The sequence below is a fragment of the Cydia amplana genome, chromosome 17 (assembly GCF_948474715.1).
Source record: "Cydia amplana chromosome 17, ilCydAmpl1.1, whole genome shotgun sequence".
NCBI lineage: Eukaryota > Metazoa > Arthropoda > Insecta > Lepidoptera > Tortricidae > Cydia > Cydia amplana.
In genome coordinates, this window is record NC_086085.1 from 13,939,579 (window position 1) to 13,962,572 (window position 22,994).

General features: G+C 42.6%; 2 protein-coding genes across 2 annotated transcripts in view; one reads left to right on the forward strand and one right to left on the reverse strand.

Moving 5' to 3' along the window:
- The window catches only part of LOC134655802 (sodium/calcium exchanger 3), a 292,912-nt gene that overhangs the window by 4,865 nt on the left and 265,053 nt on the right, over nucleotides 1-22,994 (reverse strand). The gene's annotated exons all lie outside the window — the stretch shown is intronic.
- Nucleotides 1-22,994, forward strand: part of LOC134655835 (eIF-2-alpha kinase GCN2) — a 54,393-nt gene that overhangs the window by 948 nt on the left and 30,451 nt on the right. The window contains exons 2-11 of the mRNA XM_063511326.1: nucleotides 291-457; nucleotides 954-1,089; nucleotides 1,736-1,852; nucleotides 2,450-2,580; nucleotides 3,143-3,285; nucleotides 11,215-11,728; nucleotides 12,376-12,498; nucleotides 12,867-12,993; nucleotides 21,447-21,569; nucleotides 22,180-22,385. Of these exons, the coding sequence (XP_063367396.1) occupies nucleotides 291-457; nucleotides 954-1,089; nucleotides 1,736-1,852; nucleotides 2,450-2,580; nucleotides 3,143-3,285; nucleotides 11,215-11,728; nucleotides 12,376-12,498; nucleotides 12,867-12,993; nucleotides 21,447-21,569; nucleotides 22,180-22,385 (1,787 nt within the window). The remainder of the gene's footprint in view (nucleotides 1-290; nucleotides 458-953; nucleotides 1,090-1,735; nucleotides 1,853-2,449; nucleotides 2,581-3,142; nucleotides 3,286-11,214; nucleotides 11,729-12,375; nucleotides 12,499-12,866; nucleotides 12,994-21,446; nucleotides 21,570-22,179; nucleotides 22,386-22,994) is intronic.

Below are 22,994 nucleotides of genomic sequence, written 5' to 3' on the forward strand. Positions count from 1 at the left end.
ACAGAATGTTCCTACCTCTGGATGCAAGTTTCGCTTTTGGTACACTTGTAGATTTAATCTAGTCTTGGCCACTGTAGGAATTGGTCACTTTTTCCTTAGTATGTTGTTTCTATTTTGGTTCATCCATATTCCATTTAGGAAAATAAATAAATAAATTGACAGTTTCCTTACCCATTGCACAAATTAGTACATAAAAGTCAAGAGTAGAATATACTATTGTGATTGAATAGCACTGAATAAACATTATATCAAAATATACCATGCAATGTACACCTTTATTTATTTTCCAGTCCATATTTGGTGATGCGGTGTCTGACAACCGAGGGCAGAACGCCTGGAAGGTGTGGCGTCCACTGGACCTGATGCTAACACTCCATCCGTTGCATAATTCTGATGTGCAGGGCGTCCATTGCTCTGTTACATTGCATATAACATGCTGCCCAAACTATCCTGATAAGTATGTTCAAATTTTTATCCATCAAATTGGATAACAGTTATTAACTGCATAGCATAGGACCAATTTTCTATTTTTAGGCACACAATAATTCCGTAACATTGAATTACTATTATATATTTTGATAGTTTATTGCTGCTGGAAACTGAACTGATAGAAAAACTTGTATCTAATGATACAGAACTGCAATAAGAAAATTGTTGTTTGACCAACAGGAAGTTAATAACAGGGTTTTAAAGACAATAATTGCTGATCAATCATTTATAACTTGATGAAATTGTGCCCTAAGGCCTGCTCAAGGGTGAATCCAGCTTTATGGTCAGGGGCGGTCACATATAGCTAGTTATTTTTCGCAAGTAAAACATTGAAACTTATGTAGGCCGTAGGCCCAGTCCAGGTTCCAGGGGGTCATATACCTGGATCCGCCTATGGCCTGCTTAGTTCCCAAAAAATTTGCTTGTTTAAAATCGGTGTTTACTTCTATTTTATAAACTTTCAGGCCGCCAGACCTGAAGATCTATAAAATGCGTGGTCTGTCTACGGAGAATGCTGTCAAACTCTTGGACGAACTGAACGCATTGGCTCAACAGTTGTGTGGGGAAGTCATGATATTCGAACTAGCTCAGCATGCACAGGTAACTTTGCTTATTTTACAAGCTTTTATTTAACTTGCAATGTTTGTTGGTTTAGAATATGCTTGTTCCGGTAAAATCTTGCAAGGTAAATTAGACCCACTTCCCATTATTCAGTGGCTAATTCCGTCATAGGGTCTATTCCGTCCACTAGCGTTTTTCTCGAACAACAAACAAAATTGATAATTTCATCAACAAAGCAGCAATTACTTGAGTTTCAAAAGCAGATTTTTTTTTCCTACAAATGAAAATCAAACAACTTTACGCTCGTATACGTAATGCCCTATGACGGAATTAGCCACATTGACGTTACATATATGTATATATAAGTTAGGTGACAATGCAATATTATGGTACCACCAAGCTTATCTGATGATGGAGACAGGACATAATATAATTATGGCCATTGGAACTCTGTGATAAAACCTAACCTAATTGTTTTGGGTTTGTTAGAATTGTCCTGAGGAGTATTCGTTGCCTGTTGAAAGAAAAGTACAGTCAGCAATAAAGCTAGTATCAAAAATGCAATAAACTTATTCTAGACCAAATTATATCTGATCGTGCAACAAAGGGGACAGCCAAGTTTTTACGCAAAATATAAATTTACTTAAAAAGTATTTGTAATCAGGACGTATTATTATGTTTTCAGCAATTTCTACATGACCATAACAAGCCTACCCTTTCTTTCTACGAGGAAATGTTGAAACGGAAGACAGAGATGGAACAGCTTAAGTTACATGATAAGCAAGTGAAGGAAGATGAAGAGGTAACACTTATTGATTACGGCAAGTCCAGGCGTGGCTCACTCCGCGGTTTCGTCACGTCGCTACAAGTTCATGCGACCCACACCATTTTTGGTGTTTAGCATTAGGTTGCCGCGCTCCGCCGGAACGGACGCCTGCTCGCGCTTGCGCCAACTTACGGTCATAACTGTCGTAATAGACGCATTTTGTTAGAGAGTGAACCTTCTGTACCTAGTACTATTATTGATTCTGTGGCAAGGCTGAGGGGTTGTGTTTTTTATATTATAGGAGGCAAAAAAGCACACGAATCGCCTAATTGTAAGCGATTACCGTCGCCCATAGACACCGGCAACACCAGGGGTAGGATGTGTTGCCGGCCTTTAAGTATAGACTTTAGTATTAACTATAGAAGTAAAAAAAAAGATGGAAGTATATAAGATGTATGTACACGTATTAGTAGGGTTATTAGCGACAAAAACCGATTGATTGAATAAGACGTCTAAAGTTAATAACAAATTCGTGTCTCGAATCTCATAGCTGATATAGATGGCCCTGTACGGATCTTTACATCATGTGGTAACTCTAGCTGTCAAACGTATCTTTATTTTTTATATTTGCAGAGAAAGAAAATAAAAGATGAAATACAACGAAGGGAAGAGATCCTAAAAGCTGCTGGGAGACAAAGGATACATAGATCTAGTGCTAGTCAAGAAAATAGCACTGATGGACTAGAGGCTCCGGAGTTAGTCTAGTGAGTATTGAAATTTCAACCATATGTGCACTTGTATTGGGTTGAATTTACAATAAACAGTTGCCTTAACGTGTCATTTAAGAAAGAGCACCGATGGGATAGAAGCTCCGGAGTTAGTCTAGTGAGTATTGTAATTTCAACCGTATGTATTCTGGTATTAGGTTGAATTTACAATAAACAATGTCCATATCGTGTCATTCAAGGAAATAGCACTGATGGAATAGAAGCGCCAGAGTTAGGCTAGTGAGTATTGAAATATCAACCATATGTGCACTAATATTAGGTTGAATTTACAATAAAACTTGTTAGATGGAGCTTTACGATATTTTAAAACCCTATTGCTGCGAAATAAGTCTTAATAGTTGTCGATGGGAATGCTTTTAAACTGTTTAGACGACAACGGCTTCACTCACTTGAAATTTTAGTCGCTATTGGCGACTTGTTGCCCCGCGCCCCCCGCCCCCGCCCTGTCAGTGCGCGCGCAACGAGCGACGAGGCGCCCGAAGAAGGACCCCCGACGGGCCCGAAACATTTAAATTTATATATTGTTCTTTACTTACAGCTACGCAGACAACAAGGCGACACCAATAAAGACGTGTCGCAGTGAAAGTGTTAACGTGGCGTGTACTTGCAATATTAAGAGTGCGCAGGTAGTACGCGTCACACAACGTAATAACAAGAAGGTTTACGTTGGGAACTGTTTAGGTAAGTTGCCTGAATCCCAGTTAACACATTCAGTGTCGAAAACTCTATCGGGTATTTTATGATTTCGTTCTTAGGCCGGACGACCCGATAGTCGGGATCGTGGTACTACTGTAAGGTGCATTAGTTACTGTGTAAAACGAAACGTATTGGCTCAAAGCCGGGTCTCCACCAAGCGCACGCGCTCGCGAGGCAGCCTCGGATGTGTGGCTCGCGAGCCTGGCCTCGCGAGGCAGCCTCGAGGTTTAGCTCGGAGACACTGAGGCGAGCCTCGCGAGGCAGACCGAGCCATCAGAAGTCCGAGGCAATTCACAATGGATAGTTGTGTTATTTCTGCTGGTGCTATTTTTCTAGTGGCTTATTGTTTAAAAAAGAGGAAAAACTCACGTTTTAAGAAAAGACCAAGACGCTGGTGGATAAAAAAACTTTATGAGCGTCGCAATAAACACGGCAATAAATTATTTCAAGATTTGACACATGACGAAACCGTACATAATTTTACACGTATGTCCCTGGAAGATTTTGAAAATTTGTGCTCATTGTTATCTGAGAAAGTTAAAAAGTGCGACACAAATTATAGAGAAGCAATAACTGTGAGAGAAAGAATTTTAATAACTTTAAGATTTTTAGCAAGTGGGGACTCTTATACCAGCTTGCAATACTTATTTCGAATATCGAAACAGAGTATTTCAAAAATAATTCCAGATGTTTGCGACGCTATTATCGAAACCTTAAGTGATTACGTAAAGGTAAGTAAAAAAAATATTTATGTATAATATTTATTTTAGCTTTACAATCATTCAATTACCTAACTTTAGTGTATCGCGTTATTCTTTTACAAATTTGGTGTGTCCTCATCTTGCAAATCTAAATATTGTGCATCGGTAACGGCAGGTGATGATACAGCGGCAGGTGACGGTATCATAACTTGTGACATAGGTGACAACGGTGTCATGGCTAGTGACGATGACGATGTAGATGAATGCCGCGAGTATTTGCCTAAATCAGCTTCAAAAATAATATTATTTATCGCGTTCTTTACACAGGCTAATGTATGGTGATCATATTTTTTTAATTCATTAGCTATGTGTTTTCCAAAGGAAAAGTATGGATTATTGACGTCGTTAGAAGACTTTTGTAAGAACTGAAAGGCTTCTTGAAGCATGGTATCTGCAGAATCTACCTGCGGCTGCGTTTGAGATTTCGGATTTTTATTATTACGTTATGACGCTGTGTTAGACTGCGATTGTTGTGCCTGGTTCGATGAATCGTTGTCAGTATGTACGACCACCTCACAAATTGGAGAAGACCGCTGGACCTCCTGAAAACAAAAATTGTTATGAAATGTTATAAGCAGTGAGAACACGACTTATTGCAGAAACCATCAACCTACCGCTACGTTATTTTGAACCTTTGCGCGTTAGTTTAAATTACAATTTTGTCGCTCAGCCGTTTCTGGTTGATTGGGTCTATCTGAGGAACAATGGGGGCACGTGCATCTGTTGTTACTAGCCGGTTAACTGACCTGGCTTGTGCAAATTGTTTTGTTGTTCCTTCCTGGTTATTTATTTGTGCTTTTGTTTTATCCTGCCACGGTTTTTCTTTTGTTCGTTAATATCTCTCGTGTGCATAGTTGAAACTAGCAAACAGTGTCCCTTTATTTGTTAATGTCATCCTTTTTAGGGTTCCGTACCCAAAGGGTAAAAACGGGACCCTATTACTAAGACTCCGCTGTCCGTCTGTCCGTCCGTCTGTCCGTCCGTCCGTCCGTCCGTCCGTCCGTCTGTCACCAGGCTGTATCTCACGAACCGTGATAGCTAGACAGTTGAAATTTTCACAGATGATGTATTTCTGTTGCCGCTATAACAACAAATACTAAAAACAGAATAAAATAAAGATTTAAGTGGGGCTCCCATACAACAAACGTGATTTTTGACCGAAGTTAAGCAACGTCGGGCGGGGTCAGTACTTGGATGGGTGACCGTTTTTTTGCTTGTTTTTTGTTGATGGTGCGGAACCCTCCGTGCGCGAGTCCGACTCGCACTTGGCCGGTTTTTTTTAGTTTAATGATAAGGAATTGGTTGAGGGCCCATTTCTAGTGAAATGCACAATGTAGTAAAATCACATTTTTACTACATTGTCTACACAAAACGGTGCTGTTGGTAATGACCAACAGCACTGTTTTTGTGTTGGGTTACACTCTAAAAAATGAAGACCAACTAAGAGCAGTTTTCTCTTAGTTGACGTTAAGTTAATTATAACAATAACGATCTTATATAAATCAAAGAAACCTGATTACTTAAAACAATAAGTGTATCTGTGATTGAACTAATAAAGTAGGTATGTTATTAATCCTAACAATTGTATACTTTGCATCTATCATTAACTTGTTGGCATAATTATGTAACGTAGGTTGATTCAATCCTTAACAAATTAATTAAAACAGATAAATATGGTAATAGTTATGAACATCTTAATAGTTTATGTGATTATTTTCTCTTTGTTGATTTACGTAAGACTTGGTATTTTAATCAACTAAACATATAATATTTAGAACAACGAAGATAAAACATTCAATCCCATTATGATCAAGTTATTGTATTAATTACGAAACTAATATTCCATTCTATTAAGAATTATTTGTTAAATCGATTTTCTTCATAATTAAATTAAATAATCAGTTAATCCGTTCAATCAAGAGATAAGTAGGGGGGCGCCGGTGCACCCGCGGTCCTCCCCGCCCGCGCCCCTGCGGCGCCTGTGACCGTGCGAGTGGGGAGTCAGTCTCAGCCTCGACGTTCAACATTCAACTACTTAGTCATTCAAGTACGCGTCAACGAAATAAACTTTACTTGTGCCTTTATTTCACGGCAAGCCTGGAACAGTGAACGTGTTACCTTTGCTTTGTGTACCTAATGTATAATAGTGTATGTGCAACATGGAGCAAGTGCTAATCGCGGCGACGGGAATAAAAGGCGCGGGGACGGGCCGGGATGGTTATGTGGGCGTTGGCGGCCTCAAGGCTTTAAGGCGAGGCACGGGAAACGATCGGGACCATGCTTCCGAAACCCCGCCAGCGGCTGTCCGAACTGCGGACTCGACTTCGGAGGAACTGTTTCCCTTTACTTCTCTAAGAGTGCGCCATTTTTTGCGCATTGGCCATCCCAGGGACCCTCGTGTAGGCGACAGACGTCCCCGAGCCTGCCGCCAACGGGTACCCATAAGGGGGAAATCGACGGTTGTGCGCCAAACGGTCATTATATTTGTAGCCCGTTTTACGTAAATGTTAATTATAATATATATGTAAGGTATGTAAAAGAAAGTTCGATTTTTAAATGTAAAACGTTTAGTTTTCTAAATGTTTAGATGAATAAATAACATCTTATTATATATATTTTTTGTTTTATTCATTTACCCCCTTTTCATAAAACTTTACTTTGTTAAATTTGAATCTCAATTGTTTAATCAGTTCAACTATGAAGCTTGTTGTTTGTTGTTGTGTTTTATTGTACTAGTACAATTGATGAAGAATGGTATATTGTACTAGACAAGCTTCATAGTTGAACTGATTAAACAATTGAGATTCAAATTTAACAATTTCTTAGTTCTGGCTAATAAGATGCATAACTCGATGCAATCATGTTCTTAGTTGAACTTATTAGGGTCAAATAGTTGATACAGTAATTCTTCATGTTAACATTGATTTACATCTTAGTTGAAATGATTAAACAATTGAGATTCAAATTTAACAATATCTTAGTTCAGGCTAATAAGGTGCATTAGTCGATGTAATCATGTTCTTAGTTGAACTTATTTGGGTCAAATAGTTAATACAGTAATTCTTCATGTTAATATTGACCTACATCTTAGTTAAACTGACTTGTTTGTATTAGTTGGTACAGTAACTTATCATGATAATAATGATCAAGCCCTTAGTTGATCTTGCTAGGATCAATTAGTTAGCATAATTATTTTTCGTGTAAATATTGAACAAGATCTTAATTGGTTCAGTTACATAGATATAGTAATAGCAATCAGAATTACCTTATTTGATGTGTCTAAGTTCTTGTTAGGCTCGTATGGAATCAAGATGCTTGATTACGACTATCAAGATATTGATAGGGCCAATCAAATTTTTTTTAGAGTGTAGGACAAAGCAAAAACATAAATGCAATGAATAATACCTAGTATTTTTTTTAGATTCCGTCTACAGAAGAAGAGTGGCTAGCTATATCGGAAGAATTTGAGAACAAATGGAATTTCCCCCATGTGATTGGAGCAATGGATGGAAAACATGTTATGTTACAAGCACCAATTAATAGTGGGACTGATTATATCAATTATAAGCAATTCCCAAGCATTGTCCTCTTTGCATTGGTTGATGCTAATTACAATTTTCTGTATGTGAACGTAGGTAGCAAAGGGCGTATCTCGGATGGTGGAGTTTTTAAAAACACGTCATTATATAGAAAACTAGAATCTAAAGAATTAAACGTGCCTAAAGAGAGGATATTGGAAATACCATATGTAACGAAAGTGCCCTATTTTATTTTGTCAGATAAGGCATTTGCACTGAACGAATATACCATGAAGCCATTTGATGGTAACCCAGGACATGGTTCCAAAGAAAGAATATTTAATTATCGCCTCAGCCGAGCTCGACGTGTCGTTGAAAATGCATTTGGCATATTAAGTGCTGTTTTTCGCGTTTTTAGAAAACCCATTTTGCTAGATCCAAACAAAGCGAGAAAAGTAGTCTTAGCAGCTATATATTTGTATAACTATATCCGGAAAAACACTTCTACCAATAATATTCCACCCGAGCTATTTGACAGGGAACTTGAAGATGGTGTACTAATTCCCGGCCAATGGAGAAATAATATAAATGAAATTACATTCACACCAATTGCAGCGATTCCTAGGCGAGGTACTAATAACGCAAAAGAAACACGGTTGTACTTAGCAGAACATTTTGTAACTAATGGCTCTATTCCATGGCAACTTCAGTATGCATAATACAAAACATACTTACGATCGGCATCGTATCCTGAGTATCTCCAGGTTCATTTTTGTTTCTCATGAAATCAAAATAAGGGTACCCAAACCACTTTGATGTATATACGTCTTCAGCTCCTGCAGCAGAAAAAAATACAATGAATATTATAATATAAATATGATTAGACATTTTATGATAAAATAATAGTTTATAAAATTGAAGTTTTCTTGTGACGCGTGCATTGCAATCAGTTCGAATCTTTTGTATTCAAATCCTATTTCTGTGTAGGTATCAAAACGGTACCTAGGTATTCGCTTTTTCTTTGAGAGATAAGTATTTGTTCGTAAATGAATAATAGAAATAAATAATAAAGCAATCTTTACCTGAACCTGTAACATGGCTTTTCTTTTCTCTGCTTTTTTCGCGCCTGTATGATCCCAACAATGAATCCATTTTCCTTTTAACCTCATCAACAGAACATTGAATTTCTGCAGACATTTTCCTCCAACAGTCTTCCCGCGTAAATTTATTTAAATGTTTTGGATGTTTGGGATCCCACAACACCTTATGTTCACCATATAGTTGAATCAAACGGATCGACTGCTCTTGAGAGTTCATAATTATTTAAAACTATTTGCGCTCGCGAGCCAAAACCACCACCAGTCCACACCGAACGAACAGCGCACACTGAGGCACCTTTGAGCATGCCACATTTACCGACAGCGGACGGCTCAACCCCGAGGCACGCACGGCCGAGCCAACGTGCGCCCGAACGGCCTCGAGGCACGTCCACATAGACCGAGCATTTGGCTCGCGAGGCTGCCTCGCGGGCGCGTGCGCTTGGTGGAGACGCGGCTTTGAGTGAGCGAGACAGTATGATTGAAGATACCTTAGAAAGAAAGGGAAGGATGATTGATTGAATGAAAGAGATAGAAATAGGATTAGGTTAGAGTAAGTTGAGATAGAAATACATCCATTATGGCCGAAAACGTTGTTTCAATTCTTACACTACAGCTTTACTTATATGAAGAAATTGTTGTGGCGTGGCGCGGATGTCTTGTTTGGCTGGGTGGCAATAATGAATGTGTTAAGTACTATTTTATGCGCCTATTTTAGTGCGTACCTAATTAAAATTTTAAGACGATTTTTTTGTGTCCATTCATACCTATACCTGGGTGGATCAACTATTTCTTGTTGTTATTCTGTCCGGTCAGCCAAGAGACAATAGTAGCATAGTTTGTTAGAAGACATTGTACACCACCTTCTTCTGACACGCCTGGTAGACGACCCTCAATGGAAAGGGTTTATAAGTATCACAAAAAAGCGTGTTTTGTCAATTCCTAAAAATCAGGTTTTAAAGAGTGACCCAGGAGAACGTAACCATGGCAACGAGTGACAAGAAAAAGTTGATTCACCCACCTAATTTTATTTATTTTAATATTATCTTAGATGTATACCTATGGATCGTTGTTGTCTGGAATAAATCATTTATTTATTTATAATAGAAATAGATGTTTAAATTTCCAAAAAAAAAGTGTTCCTATGGAATTTACGTTATATAACCCAGCCCTTTTTTTAAATAAAGTATTCTAATTTTGTGTCCGATTGCTGGACAAGACAAAGGCTTCCCCTCATTTCTGCCACTCGATCCTTTCATTTGTACTATTTGTTTGTAAACAGAAAACTAAGAACTATAAATATAGATTGACGCTAGTCAGCGACTTGATGGTCTTGTCGCTAAGGTGATTACTTGATTAGGTCTTCAGTAGGTTTATTGGCATAACATGTTATGGGAGAATCCTCAATAATTGCTGGAGTATTTGTTCAGGCACGCCACAATCCATCCACGAATTATGTGCCCCGAAAGTTTATAATCGGCTAAGCCAAAAAAGTAAGGAAATTATTATATCAGCTAGTAGTATTGGCGGGATGACCTCGACGCCTTTGACAGGAACTGGTGGGGGACGGGTCAAGACCGGGATACGTGGAAAGGAAGGAGGGAGGCCTTTGCCCACCAGTGGGACACTAGGCTCATATAGGTATAGTTTGTAGCTTTCTAATAGACCCCGAAGGCTAATCCTATTGTCTATTGTTAAGAAAAACCGCTCGTGCCACGTGCCACAACCACCTGCATAAAAAATCGGTACTTCGGTTACTGAGTGCCGGCGAGCCGAACGCTACAGAACCAGTCTAAAATGTGTCATCGAGATGCGTAACAAAGGCGCGTTATCGGAGAGCGCACCTACACTGGTTTTTTGAGCGTTGGACTAGCCCGCGCTCAGGTGCCAAATAGAATAATTAGGACCCTTTTTTGCAGGTAAGTAGCACGTGCGGTTTTACTGAACAATAGACAATAGGATTAGCCTTCGGGGTCTATTAGAAAGCTACAAACTATAAATAGGTAATCAATCACAGACAATCCAACCTCTAGACATAGCATAGTCGCGCTACCCCCTCTGCCACACATACGGTAGTTTTACTCCATCTTCGAGTCAATCCCGTGCCGTGATTGGTCCGTGACTTTGAACGGACCAATCACGGCACGGGATTCGCTCACCTCGTCCCCCCGCACCCCCGTATTTTTGGCAGCATCGGTTTCATGAAATAATTGGCCTAAGCTCAGTCTAGAGGTTGGATTGTCAGTGTAATAAATAAATAAATAAATAGTAGTATGTGTGCCTGTGGGTGAGGTAGTGAGTTTATTTGTGTTCCGTTGCCTTGAAGGTAGTAAGGCTAACTTAATTCTTTAAAAAAACAGTGTACAGTCACCTGCAATAATATGTTACACAACGAAGGCCGCAAAAATATCTGACACGAACCTATTTGTAGAGCCATAAGAGCGTGTCACATATTTTTGCAGCCTTCGAAGAGTACCATATTATTGCAGGTGACTGTAGTTGGGTTAGTTTTTAAACCTTTCACTTATTTCTTTACAGGTCACTCATCAAACGGCTCAACAACCTACCTAGCAATAGACGATGAGACTGGCGAACGCCTAATAACCAAAAAATGGCTCCTCCCCCCCGCCACAGACTTCCAAACCCGCAGTAGACAACTCAACTCCCTACAACAGGACTTGAAAAACATGTGTCGCATCACCAAATCAACTTTACTACCCTACACCGCCATGGAAACGTCAAAAGAAACAAATAAACGAACTGTCAAAATATGCATTTACATATTCAGAGATTTCGTTCTAGGAACATCGCTGAATTACTTAAGGACCAAGTTGAAAGTGTATAAAGATAAATATGAAGCGCTGAAGTTGTTAAGGCATGTAGGTTTAGGTGTGTTTAGTGGTTTAAAAGTGTTACATGAAGTTGGTGTTGTGCATAAAGATGTGAGGAGTGAAAATGTGTTTTTAGATGATAGCGGGAGTGTGAAGTTGGTTGGTGCGAGTTTGGACATGAGGTTGTCGGAGATGATGGTGGGAGAAGATTATTGTGATAGGTAAGCGAGGTAATTCTATTTTTCTTTATTCTATAGTTCGTTTTTTTTAGCATTAGAAAAAGGTAAACAATCTTGATGTGTCTTTGAATTGAAAAACATGTTTTAATAATAAGTCATGGCAAATATGTAACAATTATGAATCTAATACGATCATTTATATTCTTCTGCTTTCATAAGTATAAGTTACTGATTTTTAAAAAGCGTTTTTCAATTAAAATACATGTCAAGATCGCTTACCTTCTTTCTAATGCTAAAAAAAACGAACTATAGTAAAAATACGAATGCTAGTTTTATTATCTGTATGTCACGTGACCGAAAACGATGACCACCATTTTTTCTCGTGAGTGACGTCACTATAGCAGAAATAAGTGTTAAATTTATAACAACGGCGAAAAGTTTGCGCTACACACTAGATGTTTCTGTGTGTTACTGCACTGATATTATGACGTCACAAAATGGCGTCACTTTTTGGCGCGAACATTTATCGTTTAAAGTTTAATTTTTCTTTACATAAAGGGATAGTGTTATTATTTTCAGGAAATAAAAATACCAGTTGGCTATATGAATAATTATAAATATATGTGGGATAGCCTATTGTTTTATACCGTCGTAAAAAAACAACTCAATATTTCCCCGCTCCGTTTCAGGCAAACCAAAGCTCAAGATATATATGCGGCAGCACTGATGCTTTTATCTATAGTATCACAAGACAGTGCTGTGCTCGAAGTACCTTCAGACCTGCCGAGCTCTGCAAAGGATTTTCTATCAAGGTAATTTTTTTACACACCAAATTTCAGGTCTCTTCTAGAGATTTCGAGCTTTGTCCTAGTTCGTTTGTGCTATGTTTTTAAACCAAAAGTTATAAATAAAAGTTAAGTTATAAGTAAATTGTCAATAAGTGGAAGAGATCCCTTGAAGGGATAAGTTCGCCTTTGTACTAATGACGAATGTTTTTTTTCCTGTTTTGTTCTGATTTTTTTACAGTAAAGTGTTTTACTACTACTACTACTACTAAGTCGCAACTGCCATAAATAACCCATTTTAGATTTTCCTTGTAATCGCTGGTACTTTTTACTTGAAAACTACACATTATTCAAGTGTAAAAAAAGCAAATGTCTAATTTTACTTTATTCTTTAGATGTTTGACAGAAGAAGAGCATTCCCAGTGGTCGGCCGAGCAACTCGTCAACCACGGGTTCTTGGTTGACACACCAGTCATTCAGCCTAGCGCCAACCATAAAGATGAAGTTGGCAGCGGTTCTGAGGTAGGTTACTATAGGGAACTAGAGTATATTCCATGTGGTTAACAGAGCATTCCCAGTGGTCGGCCGAGCAACTCGTCAACCACGGGTTCTTGGTTGACACACCAGTCATTCAGCCTAGTACCAACCATAAAGATGAAGTTGGCAGCGGTTCTGACGGAGGGTACTATAGGGAACCAGTGTATACTTCAGGTGGTTGAAAGAGCATTCCCAGTGGTCGGCCGAGCAACTCGTCAACCACGGGTTCTTGGTTGACACACCAGTCATTCAGCCTAGTGCGAACCATAAAGATGAAGTTGGCAGCGGTTCTGAGGTAGGTTACTATAGGGAACTAGTGTACACTCCAAGTGGTTGACAGAGCATTCCCAGTGGTAGGCCGAGCAACTTGTTAACCACGGGTTCTTGGTTGACACACCAGTCATTCAACCTAGTACCAACCATAAAGATGAAGTTGGCAGCGGTTCTGAGGTAGGTTACTATAGGGAACTAGAGTATACTCCATGTGGTTAACAGAGCATTCCCAGTGGTCGGCCGAGCAACTCGTCAACCACGGGTTCTTGGTTGACACACCAGTCATTCAGCCTAGCGCCAACCATAAAGATGAAGTTGGAAGCGGTTCTGAGGGAAGTTACTATAGGGAATTAGTGTATACTCCAAGTGGTTGACAGAGCATTCCCAGTGGTAGGCCGAGCAACTTGTCAACCACGGGTTCTTGGTTGACACACCAGTCATTCAGCCTAGCGCCAACCATAAAGATGAAGTTGGCAGCGGTTCTGAGGTAGGTTACTATAGGGAACTAGTGTATACTCCAGGTGGATGACAGAGCATTCCCAGTGGTCGGCCGAGCAACTCGTCAACCACGGGTTCTTGGTTGACACACCAGTCATTCAGCCTAGTACCAACTATAGAGAGGACGTTGGTAGCGGTTCTGAGGTAGGTTATTATAGGGAAGTAGTGTATACTCCAGGTGGTTAACATAGCATTCCCAGTGGTCGGCCGAGCAACTTGTCAACCACGGGTTCTTGGTTGACACACCAGTCATTCAGCCTAGCGCCAACCATAAAGATGAAGTTGGCAGCGGTTCTGAGGTAGGTTACTATAGGGAACTAGTGTACACTCCAAGTGGTTGACAGAGCATTCCCAGTGGTCGGCCGAGCAACTCGTCAACCACGGGTTCTTGGTTGACACACCAGTCATTCAGCCTAGTGCGAACCATAAAGATGAAGTTGGCAGCGGTTCTGAGGTAGGTTACTATAGGGAACTAGTGTACACTCCAAGTGGTTGACAGAGCATTCCCAGTGGTAGGCCGAGCAACTTGTCAACCACGGGTTCTTGGTTGACACACCAGTCTTTCAACCTAGTACCAACCATAAAGATGAAGTTGGCAGCGGTTCTGAGGTAGGTTACTATAGGGAACTAGAGTATACTCCATGTGGTTAACAGAGCATTCCCAGTGGTCGGCCGAGCAACTCGTCAACCACGGGTTCTTGGTTGACACACCAGTCATTCAGCCTAGTGCCAACCATAAAGATGAAGTTGGCAGCGGTTCTGAGGTAGGTTATTATAGGGAAGTAGTGTATACTCCAGGTGGTTAACATAGCATTCCCAGTGGTCGGCCGAGCAACTTGTCAACCACGGGTTCTTGGTTGACACACCAGTCATTCAGCCTAGCGCCAACCATAAAGATGAAGTTGGCAGCGGTTCTGAGGTAGGTTACTATAGGGAACTAGAGTATACTCCATGTGGTTAACAGAGCATTCCCAGTGGTCGGCCGAGCAACTTGTCAACCACGGGTTCTTGGTTGACACACCAGTCATTCAGCCTAGTGCGAACCATAAAGATGAAGTTGGCAGCGGTTCTGAGGTAAGTTACTATAGGGAACTAGTGTATACTCCAAGTGGTTGACAGAGCATTCCCAGTGGTCGGCCGAGCAACTCGTCAACCACGGGTTCTTGGTTGACACACCAGTCATTCAGCCTAGCGCCAACCATAAAGATGAAGTTGGCAGCGGTTCTGAGGTAGGTTACTATAGGGAACTAGTGTACACTCCAAGTGGTTGACAGAGCATTCCCAGTGGTCGGCCGAGCAACTCGTCAACCACGGGTTCTTGGTTGACACACCAGTCATTCAGCCTAGCGCCAACCATAAAGATGAAGTTGGCAGCGGTTCTGAGGTAGGTTACTATAGGGAACTAGTGTACACTCCAAGTGGTTGACAGAGCATTCCCAGTGGTCGGCCGAGCAACTCGTCAACCACGGGTTCTTGGTTGACACACCAGTCATTCAGCCTAGCGCCAACCATAAAGATGAAGTTGGCAGCGGTTCTGAGGTAGGTTACTATAGGGAACTAGTGTACACTCCAAGTGGTTGACAGAGCATTCCCAGTGGTCGGCCGAGCAACTCGTCAACCACGGGTTCTTGGTTGACACACCAGTCATTCAGCCTAGTGCCAACCATAAAGATGAAGTTGGCAGCGGTTCTGAGGTAGGTTATTATAGGGAAGTAGTGTATACTCCAGGTGGTTAACATAGCATTCCCAGTGGTCGGCCGAGCAACTTGTCAACCACGGGTTCTTGGTTGACACACCAGTCATTCAGCCTAGCGCCAACCATAAAGATGAAGTTGGCAGCGGTTCTGAGGTAGGTTACTATAGGGAAGTAGTGTATACTCCAGGTAGTTGACAGAGCATTTCAAGTGGTCGGCCGAGCAACTCGTCAACCACGGGTTCTTGGTTGACACACCAGTCTTTCAACCTAGTACCAACCATAAAGATGAAGTTGGCAGCGGTTCTGAGGTAGGTTACTATAGGGAACTAGAGTATACTCCATGTGGTTAACAGAGCATTCCCAGTGGTCGGCCGAGCAACTCGTCAACCACGGGTTCTTGGTTGACACACCAGTCATTCAGCCTAGCGCCAACCATAAAGATGAAGTTGGCAGCGGTTCTGAGGTAGGTTACTATAGGGAACTAGAGTATACTCCATGTGGTTAACAGAGCATTCCCAGTGGTCGGCCGAGCAACTCGTCAACCACGGGTTCTTGGTTGACACACCAGTCTTTCAACCTAGTACCAACCATAAAGATGAAGTTGGCAGCGGTTCTGAGGTAGGTTACTATAGGGAACTAGAGTATACTCCATGTGGTTAACAGAGCATTCCCAGTGGTCGGCCGAGCAACTTGTCAACCACGGGTTCTTGGTTGACACACCAGTCATTCAGCCTAGCGCCAACCATAAAGATGAAGTTGGCAGCGGTTCTGAGGTAGGTTATTATAGGGAAGTAGTGTATACTCCAGGTGGTTAACATAGCATTCCCAGTGGTCGGCCGAGCAACTTGTCAACCACGGGTTCTTGGTTGACACACCAGTCATTCAGCCTAGCGCCAACCATAAAGATGAAGTTGGCAGCGGTTCTGAGGTAGGTTACTATAGGGAACTAGAGTATACTCCATGTGGTTAACAGAGCATTCCCAGTGGTCGGCCGAGCAACTTGTCAACCACGGGTTCTTGGTTGACACACCAGTCTTTCAACCTAGTACCAACCATAAAGATGAAGTTGGCAGCGGTTCTGAGGTAGGTTACTATAGGGAACTAGAGTATACTCCATGTGGTTAACAGAGCATTCCCAGTGGTCGGCCGAGCAACTCGTCAACCACGGGTTCTTGGTTGACACACCAGTCATTCAGCCTAGTGCCAACCATAAAGATGAAGTTGGCAGCGGTTCTGAGGTAGGTTACTATAGGGAACTAGTGTATACTCCATGTGGTTAACAGAGCATTCCCAGTGGTCGGCCGAGCAACTTGTCAACCACGGGTTCTTGGTTGACACACCAGTCATTCAGCCTAGCGCCAACCATAAAGATGAAGTTGGCAGCGGTTCTGAGGTAGGTTACTATAGGGAACTAGTGTACACTCCAAGTGGTTGACAGAGCATTCCCAGTGGTCGGCCGAGCAACTCGTCAACCACGGGTTCTTGGTTGACACACCAGTCATTCAGCCTAGTGCGAACCATAAAGATGAAGTTGGCAGCGGTTCTGAGGTAGGTTACTATAGGGAACTAGTGTACACTCCAAGTGGTTGACAGAGCATTCCCAGTGGTAGGCCGAGCAACTTGTCAACCACGGGTTCTTGGTTGACACACCAGTCTTTCAACCTAGTACCAACCATAAAGATGAAGTTGGCAGCGGTTCTGAGGTAGGTTACTATAGGGAACTAGAGTATACTCCATGTGGTTAACAGAGCATTCCCAGTGGTCGGCCGAGCAACTCGTCAACCACGGGTTCTTGGTTGACACACCAGTCATTCAGCCTAGTGCCAACCATAAAGATGAAGTTGGCAGCGGTTCTGAGGTAGGTTATTATAGGGAAGTAGTGTATACTCCAGGTGGTTAACATAGCATTCCCAGTGGTCGGCCGAGCAACTTGTCAACCACGGGTTCTTGGTTGACACACCAGTCATTCAGCCTAGCGCCAACCATAAAGATGAAGTTGGCAGCGGTTCTGAGGTAGGTTACTATAGGGAACTAGAGTATACTCCATGTGGTTAACAGAGCATTCCCAGTGGTCGGCCGAGCAACTTGTCAACCACGGGTTCTTGGTTGACACACCAGTCATTCAGCCTAGTGCGAACCATAAAGATGAAGTTGGCAGCGGTTCTGAGGTAAGTTACTATAGGGAACTAGTGTATACTCCAAGTGGTTGACAGAGCATTCCCAGTGGTCGGCCGAGCAACTCGTCAACCACGGGTTCTTGGTTGACACACCAGTCATTCAGCCTAGCGCCAACCATAAAGATGAAGTTGGCAGCGGTTCTGAGGTAGGTTACTATAGGGAACTAGTGTACACTCCAAGTGGTTGACAGAGCATTCCCAGTGGTCGGCCGAGCAACTCGTCAACCACGGGTTCTTGGTTGACACACCAGTCATTCAGCCTAGCGCCAACCATAAAGATGAAGTTGGCAGCGGTTCTGAGGTAGGTTACTATAGGGAACTAGTGTACACTCCAAGTGGTTGACAGAGCATTCCCAGTGGTCGGCCGAGCAACTCGTCAACCACGGGTTCTTGGTTGACACACCAGTCATTCAGCCTAGCGCCAACCATAAAGATGAAGTTGGCAGCGGTTCTGAGGTAGGTTACTATAGGGAACTAGTGTACACTCCAAGTGGTTGACAGAGCATTCCCAGTGGTCGGCCGAGCAACTCGTCAACCACGGGTTCTTGGTTGACACACCAGTCATTCAGCCTAGTGCCAACCATAAAGATGAAGTTGGCAGCGGTTCTGAGGTAGGTTATTATAGGGAAGTAGTGTATACTCCAGGTGGTTAACATAGCATTCCCAGTGGTCGGCCGAGCAACTTGTCAACCACGGGTTCTTGGTTGACACACCAGTCATTCAGCCTAGCGCCAACCATAAAGATGAAGTTGGCAGCGGTTCTGAGGTAGGTTACTATAGGGAAGTAGTGTATACTCCAGGTAGTTGACAGAGCATTTCAAGTGGTCGGCCGAGCAACTCGTCAACCACGGGTTCTTGGTTGACACACCAGTCTTTCAACCTAGTACCAACCATAAAGATGAAGTTGGCAGCGGTTCTGAGGTAGGTTACTATAGGGAACTAGAGTATACTCCATGTGGTTAACAGAGCATTCCCAGTGGTCGGCCGAGCAACTCGTCAACCACGGGTTCTTGGTTGACACACCAGTCATTCAGCCTAGCGCCAACCATAAAGATGAAGTTGGCAGCGGTTCTGAGGTAGGTTACTATAGGGAACTAGAGTATACTCCATGTGGTTAACAGAGCATTCCCAGTGGTCGGCCGAGCAACTCGTCAACCACGGGTTCTTGGTTGACACACCAGTCTTTCAACCTAGTACCAACCATAAAGATGAAGTTGGCAGCGGTTCTGAGGTAGGTTACTATAGGGAACTAGAGTATACTCCATGTGGTTAACAGAGCATTCCCAGTGGTCGGCCGAGCAACTTGTCAACCACGGGTTCTTGGTTGACACACCAGTCATTCAGCCTAGCGCCAACCATAAAGATGAAGTTGGCAGCGGTTCTGAGGTAGGTTATTATAGGGAAGTAGTGTATACTCCAGGTGGTTAACATAGCATTCCCAGTGGTCGGCCGAGCAACTTGTCAACCACGGGTTCTTGGTTGACACACCAGTCATTCAGCCTAGCGCCAACCATAAAGATGAAGTTGGCAGCGGTTCTGAGGTAGGTTACTATAGGGAACTAGAGTATACTCCATGTGGTTAACAGAGCATTCCCAGTGGTCGGCCGAGCAACTTGTCAACCACGGGTTCTTGGTTGACACACCAGTCTTTCAACCTAGTACCAACCATAAAGATGAAGTTGGCAGCGGTTCTGAGGTAGGTTACTATAGGGAACTAGAGTATACTCCATGTGGTTAACAGAGCATTCCCAGTGGTCGGCCGAGCAACTCGTCAACCACGGGTTCTTGGTTGACACACCAGTCATTCAGCCTAGTGCCAACCATAAAGATGAAGTTGGCAGCGGTTCTGAGGTAGGTTACTATAGGGAACTAGTGTATACTCCATGTGGTTAACAGAGCATTCCCAGTGGTCGGCCGAGCAACTTGTCAACCACGGGTTCTTGGTTGACACACCAGTCATTCAGCCTAGTGCGAACCATAAAGATGAAGTTAGCAGCGGTTCTGAGGTAGGTTACTATAGGGAACTAGAGTATACTCCATGTGGTTAACAGAGCATTCCCAGTGGTCGGCCGAGCAACTCGTCAACCACGGGTTCTTGGTTGACACACCAGTCTTTCAACCTAGTACCAACCATAAAGATGAAGTTGGCAGCGGTTCTGAGGTAGGTTACTATAGGGAACTAGAGTATACTCCATGTGGTTAACAGAGCATTCCCAGTGGTCGGCCGAGCAACTTGTCAACCACGGGTTCTTGGTTGACACACCAGTCATTCAGCCTAGCGCCAACCATAAAGATGAAGTTGGCAGCGGTTCTGAGGTAGGTTATTATAGGGAAGTAGTGTATACTCCAGGTGGTTAACATAGCATTCCCAGTGGTCGGCCGAGCAACTTGTCAACCACGGGTTCTTGGTTGACACACCAGTCATTCAGCCTAGCGCCAACCATAAAGATGAAGTTGGCAGCGGTTCTGAGGTAGGTTACTATAGGGAACTAGAGTATACTCCATGTGGTTAACAGAGCATTCCCAGTGGTCGGCCGAGCAACTTGTCAACCACGGGTTCTTGGTTGACACACCAGTCTTTCAACCTAGTACCAACCATAAAGATGAAGTTGGCAGCGGTTCTGAGGTAGGTTATTATAGGGAAGTAGTGTATACTCCAGGTGGTTAACATAGCATTCCCAGTGGTCGGCCGAGCAACTTGTCAACCACGGGTTCTTGGTTGACACACCAGTCATTCAGCCTAGCGCCAACCATAAAGATGAAGTTGGCAGCGGTTCTGAGGTAGGTTACTATAGGGAACTAGAGTATACTCCATGTGGTTAACAGAGCATTCCCAGTGGTCGGCCGAGCAACTCGTCAACCACGGGTTCTTGGTTGACACACCAGTCATTCAGCCTAGTGCGAACCATAAAGAGGACATTGGCAGCGGTTCTGAGGTAGCTAGGTTTGTTCTGCTACTTAATGTTTAGTAGGAAGTCAAGGACTCTTTTTTTTACGCTGGAACGGTCCCGGAACGGGCTAAGGCTTTCTGTACACTACGTTTTCTATGACGGGTGAGCGGTTTTCACGTGATGTTTCTATCTATAGAAAACAATAGAAAACGAAGCGTCGGATCCATCGGCCCGGACCCGGACAGTTCTAACGTGAGTCCTTCTTTCATTAATATGTTCTCGTCAAGTACCCATAATAATACAAGCCTTATTAAGCTTGTTCTTGGTTTAGGCAGGCGTGGCTCACTCCGCGATTTCGTCGCGTCGCTAAAAGTGCCTACAAGTAGGTACATGCGGCCATAGAGAAATAAGTAAGACAAGAGTGCTCACTCCATACATCAGTTCAGACTATTAATTTCAGTATCTACATCTAGGATCGAGTAGCGGAACTATCAGTACTGCTATTTGACAATAGATGTAGCACCGACCGGAAAGTCTTATCTCATCAGCATAAGACTTTCCGGTCGGTGCTACATCTATTGTCAAGTAGCAGTACTGATAGTTCCGCTACTCGATGCTAGATGCTAATAGTCTTTTTGGTACTAAAACTGATGTATGGAGTGAGCACTCTATGTATTTTTTTCTCTATGATGCGGCCCACACCAATTTTGGTATCTAGCCATAGTAGTTGCTGCGCACCGCTACGGACGCCTGCTCGCGCTTGCGCCACCTACCGGTCATATCTGTCGTAATAACCGTGTTTTGCTAGAGAGTGAATCTTCTGTACCTAGTAGGTACCTACCTACTATTACTTATTCTGTGGTTTAGGTCCGTTTGTGTAAGATTGTAAATTTATGTTCAAAGGATGAAGACCCAGTGAAGCGGATCCAAAGAACAAGTCTACAGATGAACGGGCATTCGCGTCTCAACGCAGAGTTTGAGGTCCTAACCTGGCTTGGGAAAGGCGCTTTCGGTGATGTACTGAAGGTAGGCACACTCGGTATTATATCATCATCATCTTCCTCGCGTTGTCCCGGCATTTTGCCACGGCTCATGAGAGCCTGGGCTCCGCTTGGCAACCAATCCCAGTAATTGGCGTGGGCACTAGTTTTTACGAAAGCGACTGCCATACGACCTTCCAACCCAGAGGGTAAACTAGGCCCGTATTGGGATTAGACCGGTTTCCTCACGATGAAAACTCAATTACTACTGCAAAATGTCTGAGCACTATGTATAATTGAGGTTAACGCCATCTAGCGTTATTTCGTCGCATTACTTGAAACCCCTAAGCACATCACAGTACTCGAGTTATATTAATACCAGTTAGAGGGAAACTCACTAGATGGCATTTAAATCAATAAAGAAAAACTCAATGACATTGTAACAGTTTTTCTATCAGGTCACGTGTCCGTCTTACGCTTATGTCGCGAGTTTAACATTTTTTCCCCACCTCAAAAAGTGCACAGCGCCGCTAAAGAAGTTTTCACTTCAAAAAACACCAGGTATAAATTGTGCTGTACTGATAATACGAAGGAGTGTCACGTTCTAATCTAATTTCTAAATTAAATAATATTTAAATATTTATTACATTTTTCAGGTGAAGAACAAACTCGACGGCGGTTTCTACGCCATCAAACGCATCCAACTGAACCCCGAAAACGTGAATCTTAACAAGAAAATAACTCGCGAAGTTAAATTACTGTCTCGTTTGAATCACGAGAACGTCGTGAGATACTACAACGCTTGGATAGAGTCCAGCGTTGAGGTGTCAGAGTGTCCTAGCGAAGAGAAAACTCCTACTAGGTATGTCATTTAAGTGTTTAGTTAGTCTAAAGACAGTAAAAGAACCTAACCAAGAAAAAGCCCGCAAAGTGAAGTTACTGTCCCGTCTCAACCATGAGAACGTCGTGAGATACTACAACGCTTGCATAGAGTCCAGTGTTGAGGTGTCAGAGTGTCCTAGCGAAGAGAAAACTCCTACAAGGTATATAAAACTGTGTTAGTTATAGTTTGTCGATTTGGAACTGGTCCCGAACGGCTTATCCTTTGTCTATTGTTAAGTGTAACCGCGTGTGCTTCTACCTGCCTAACAAAATAGTGGGGCCGTTTTTATTTTATTTTACCGGTTATTGAATTACCACTCTATGGAGATTGCAATAAGGTTCAAAATGAACTAATGGAAAATATTTTTCTAGGCTGTGTGTGGTCCATTCGATTCGCCGGCACTCAGTACTACGGTTACTGAGTGCCGGCGAGTCGAACGCTACAGAACCAGTCTAAAATGTAACACTGATTTAAACTTTCACGATTTTTACACATTATTAAATTATACGCGATTAAGTCCCGTTGTATAATTTAACAGTCTAAAATGTGTCATCGACATGCGTAATAAAGGCGCGTTATCGGAGAGCG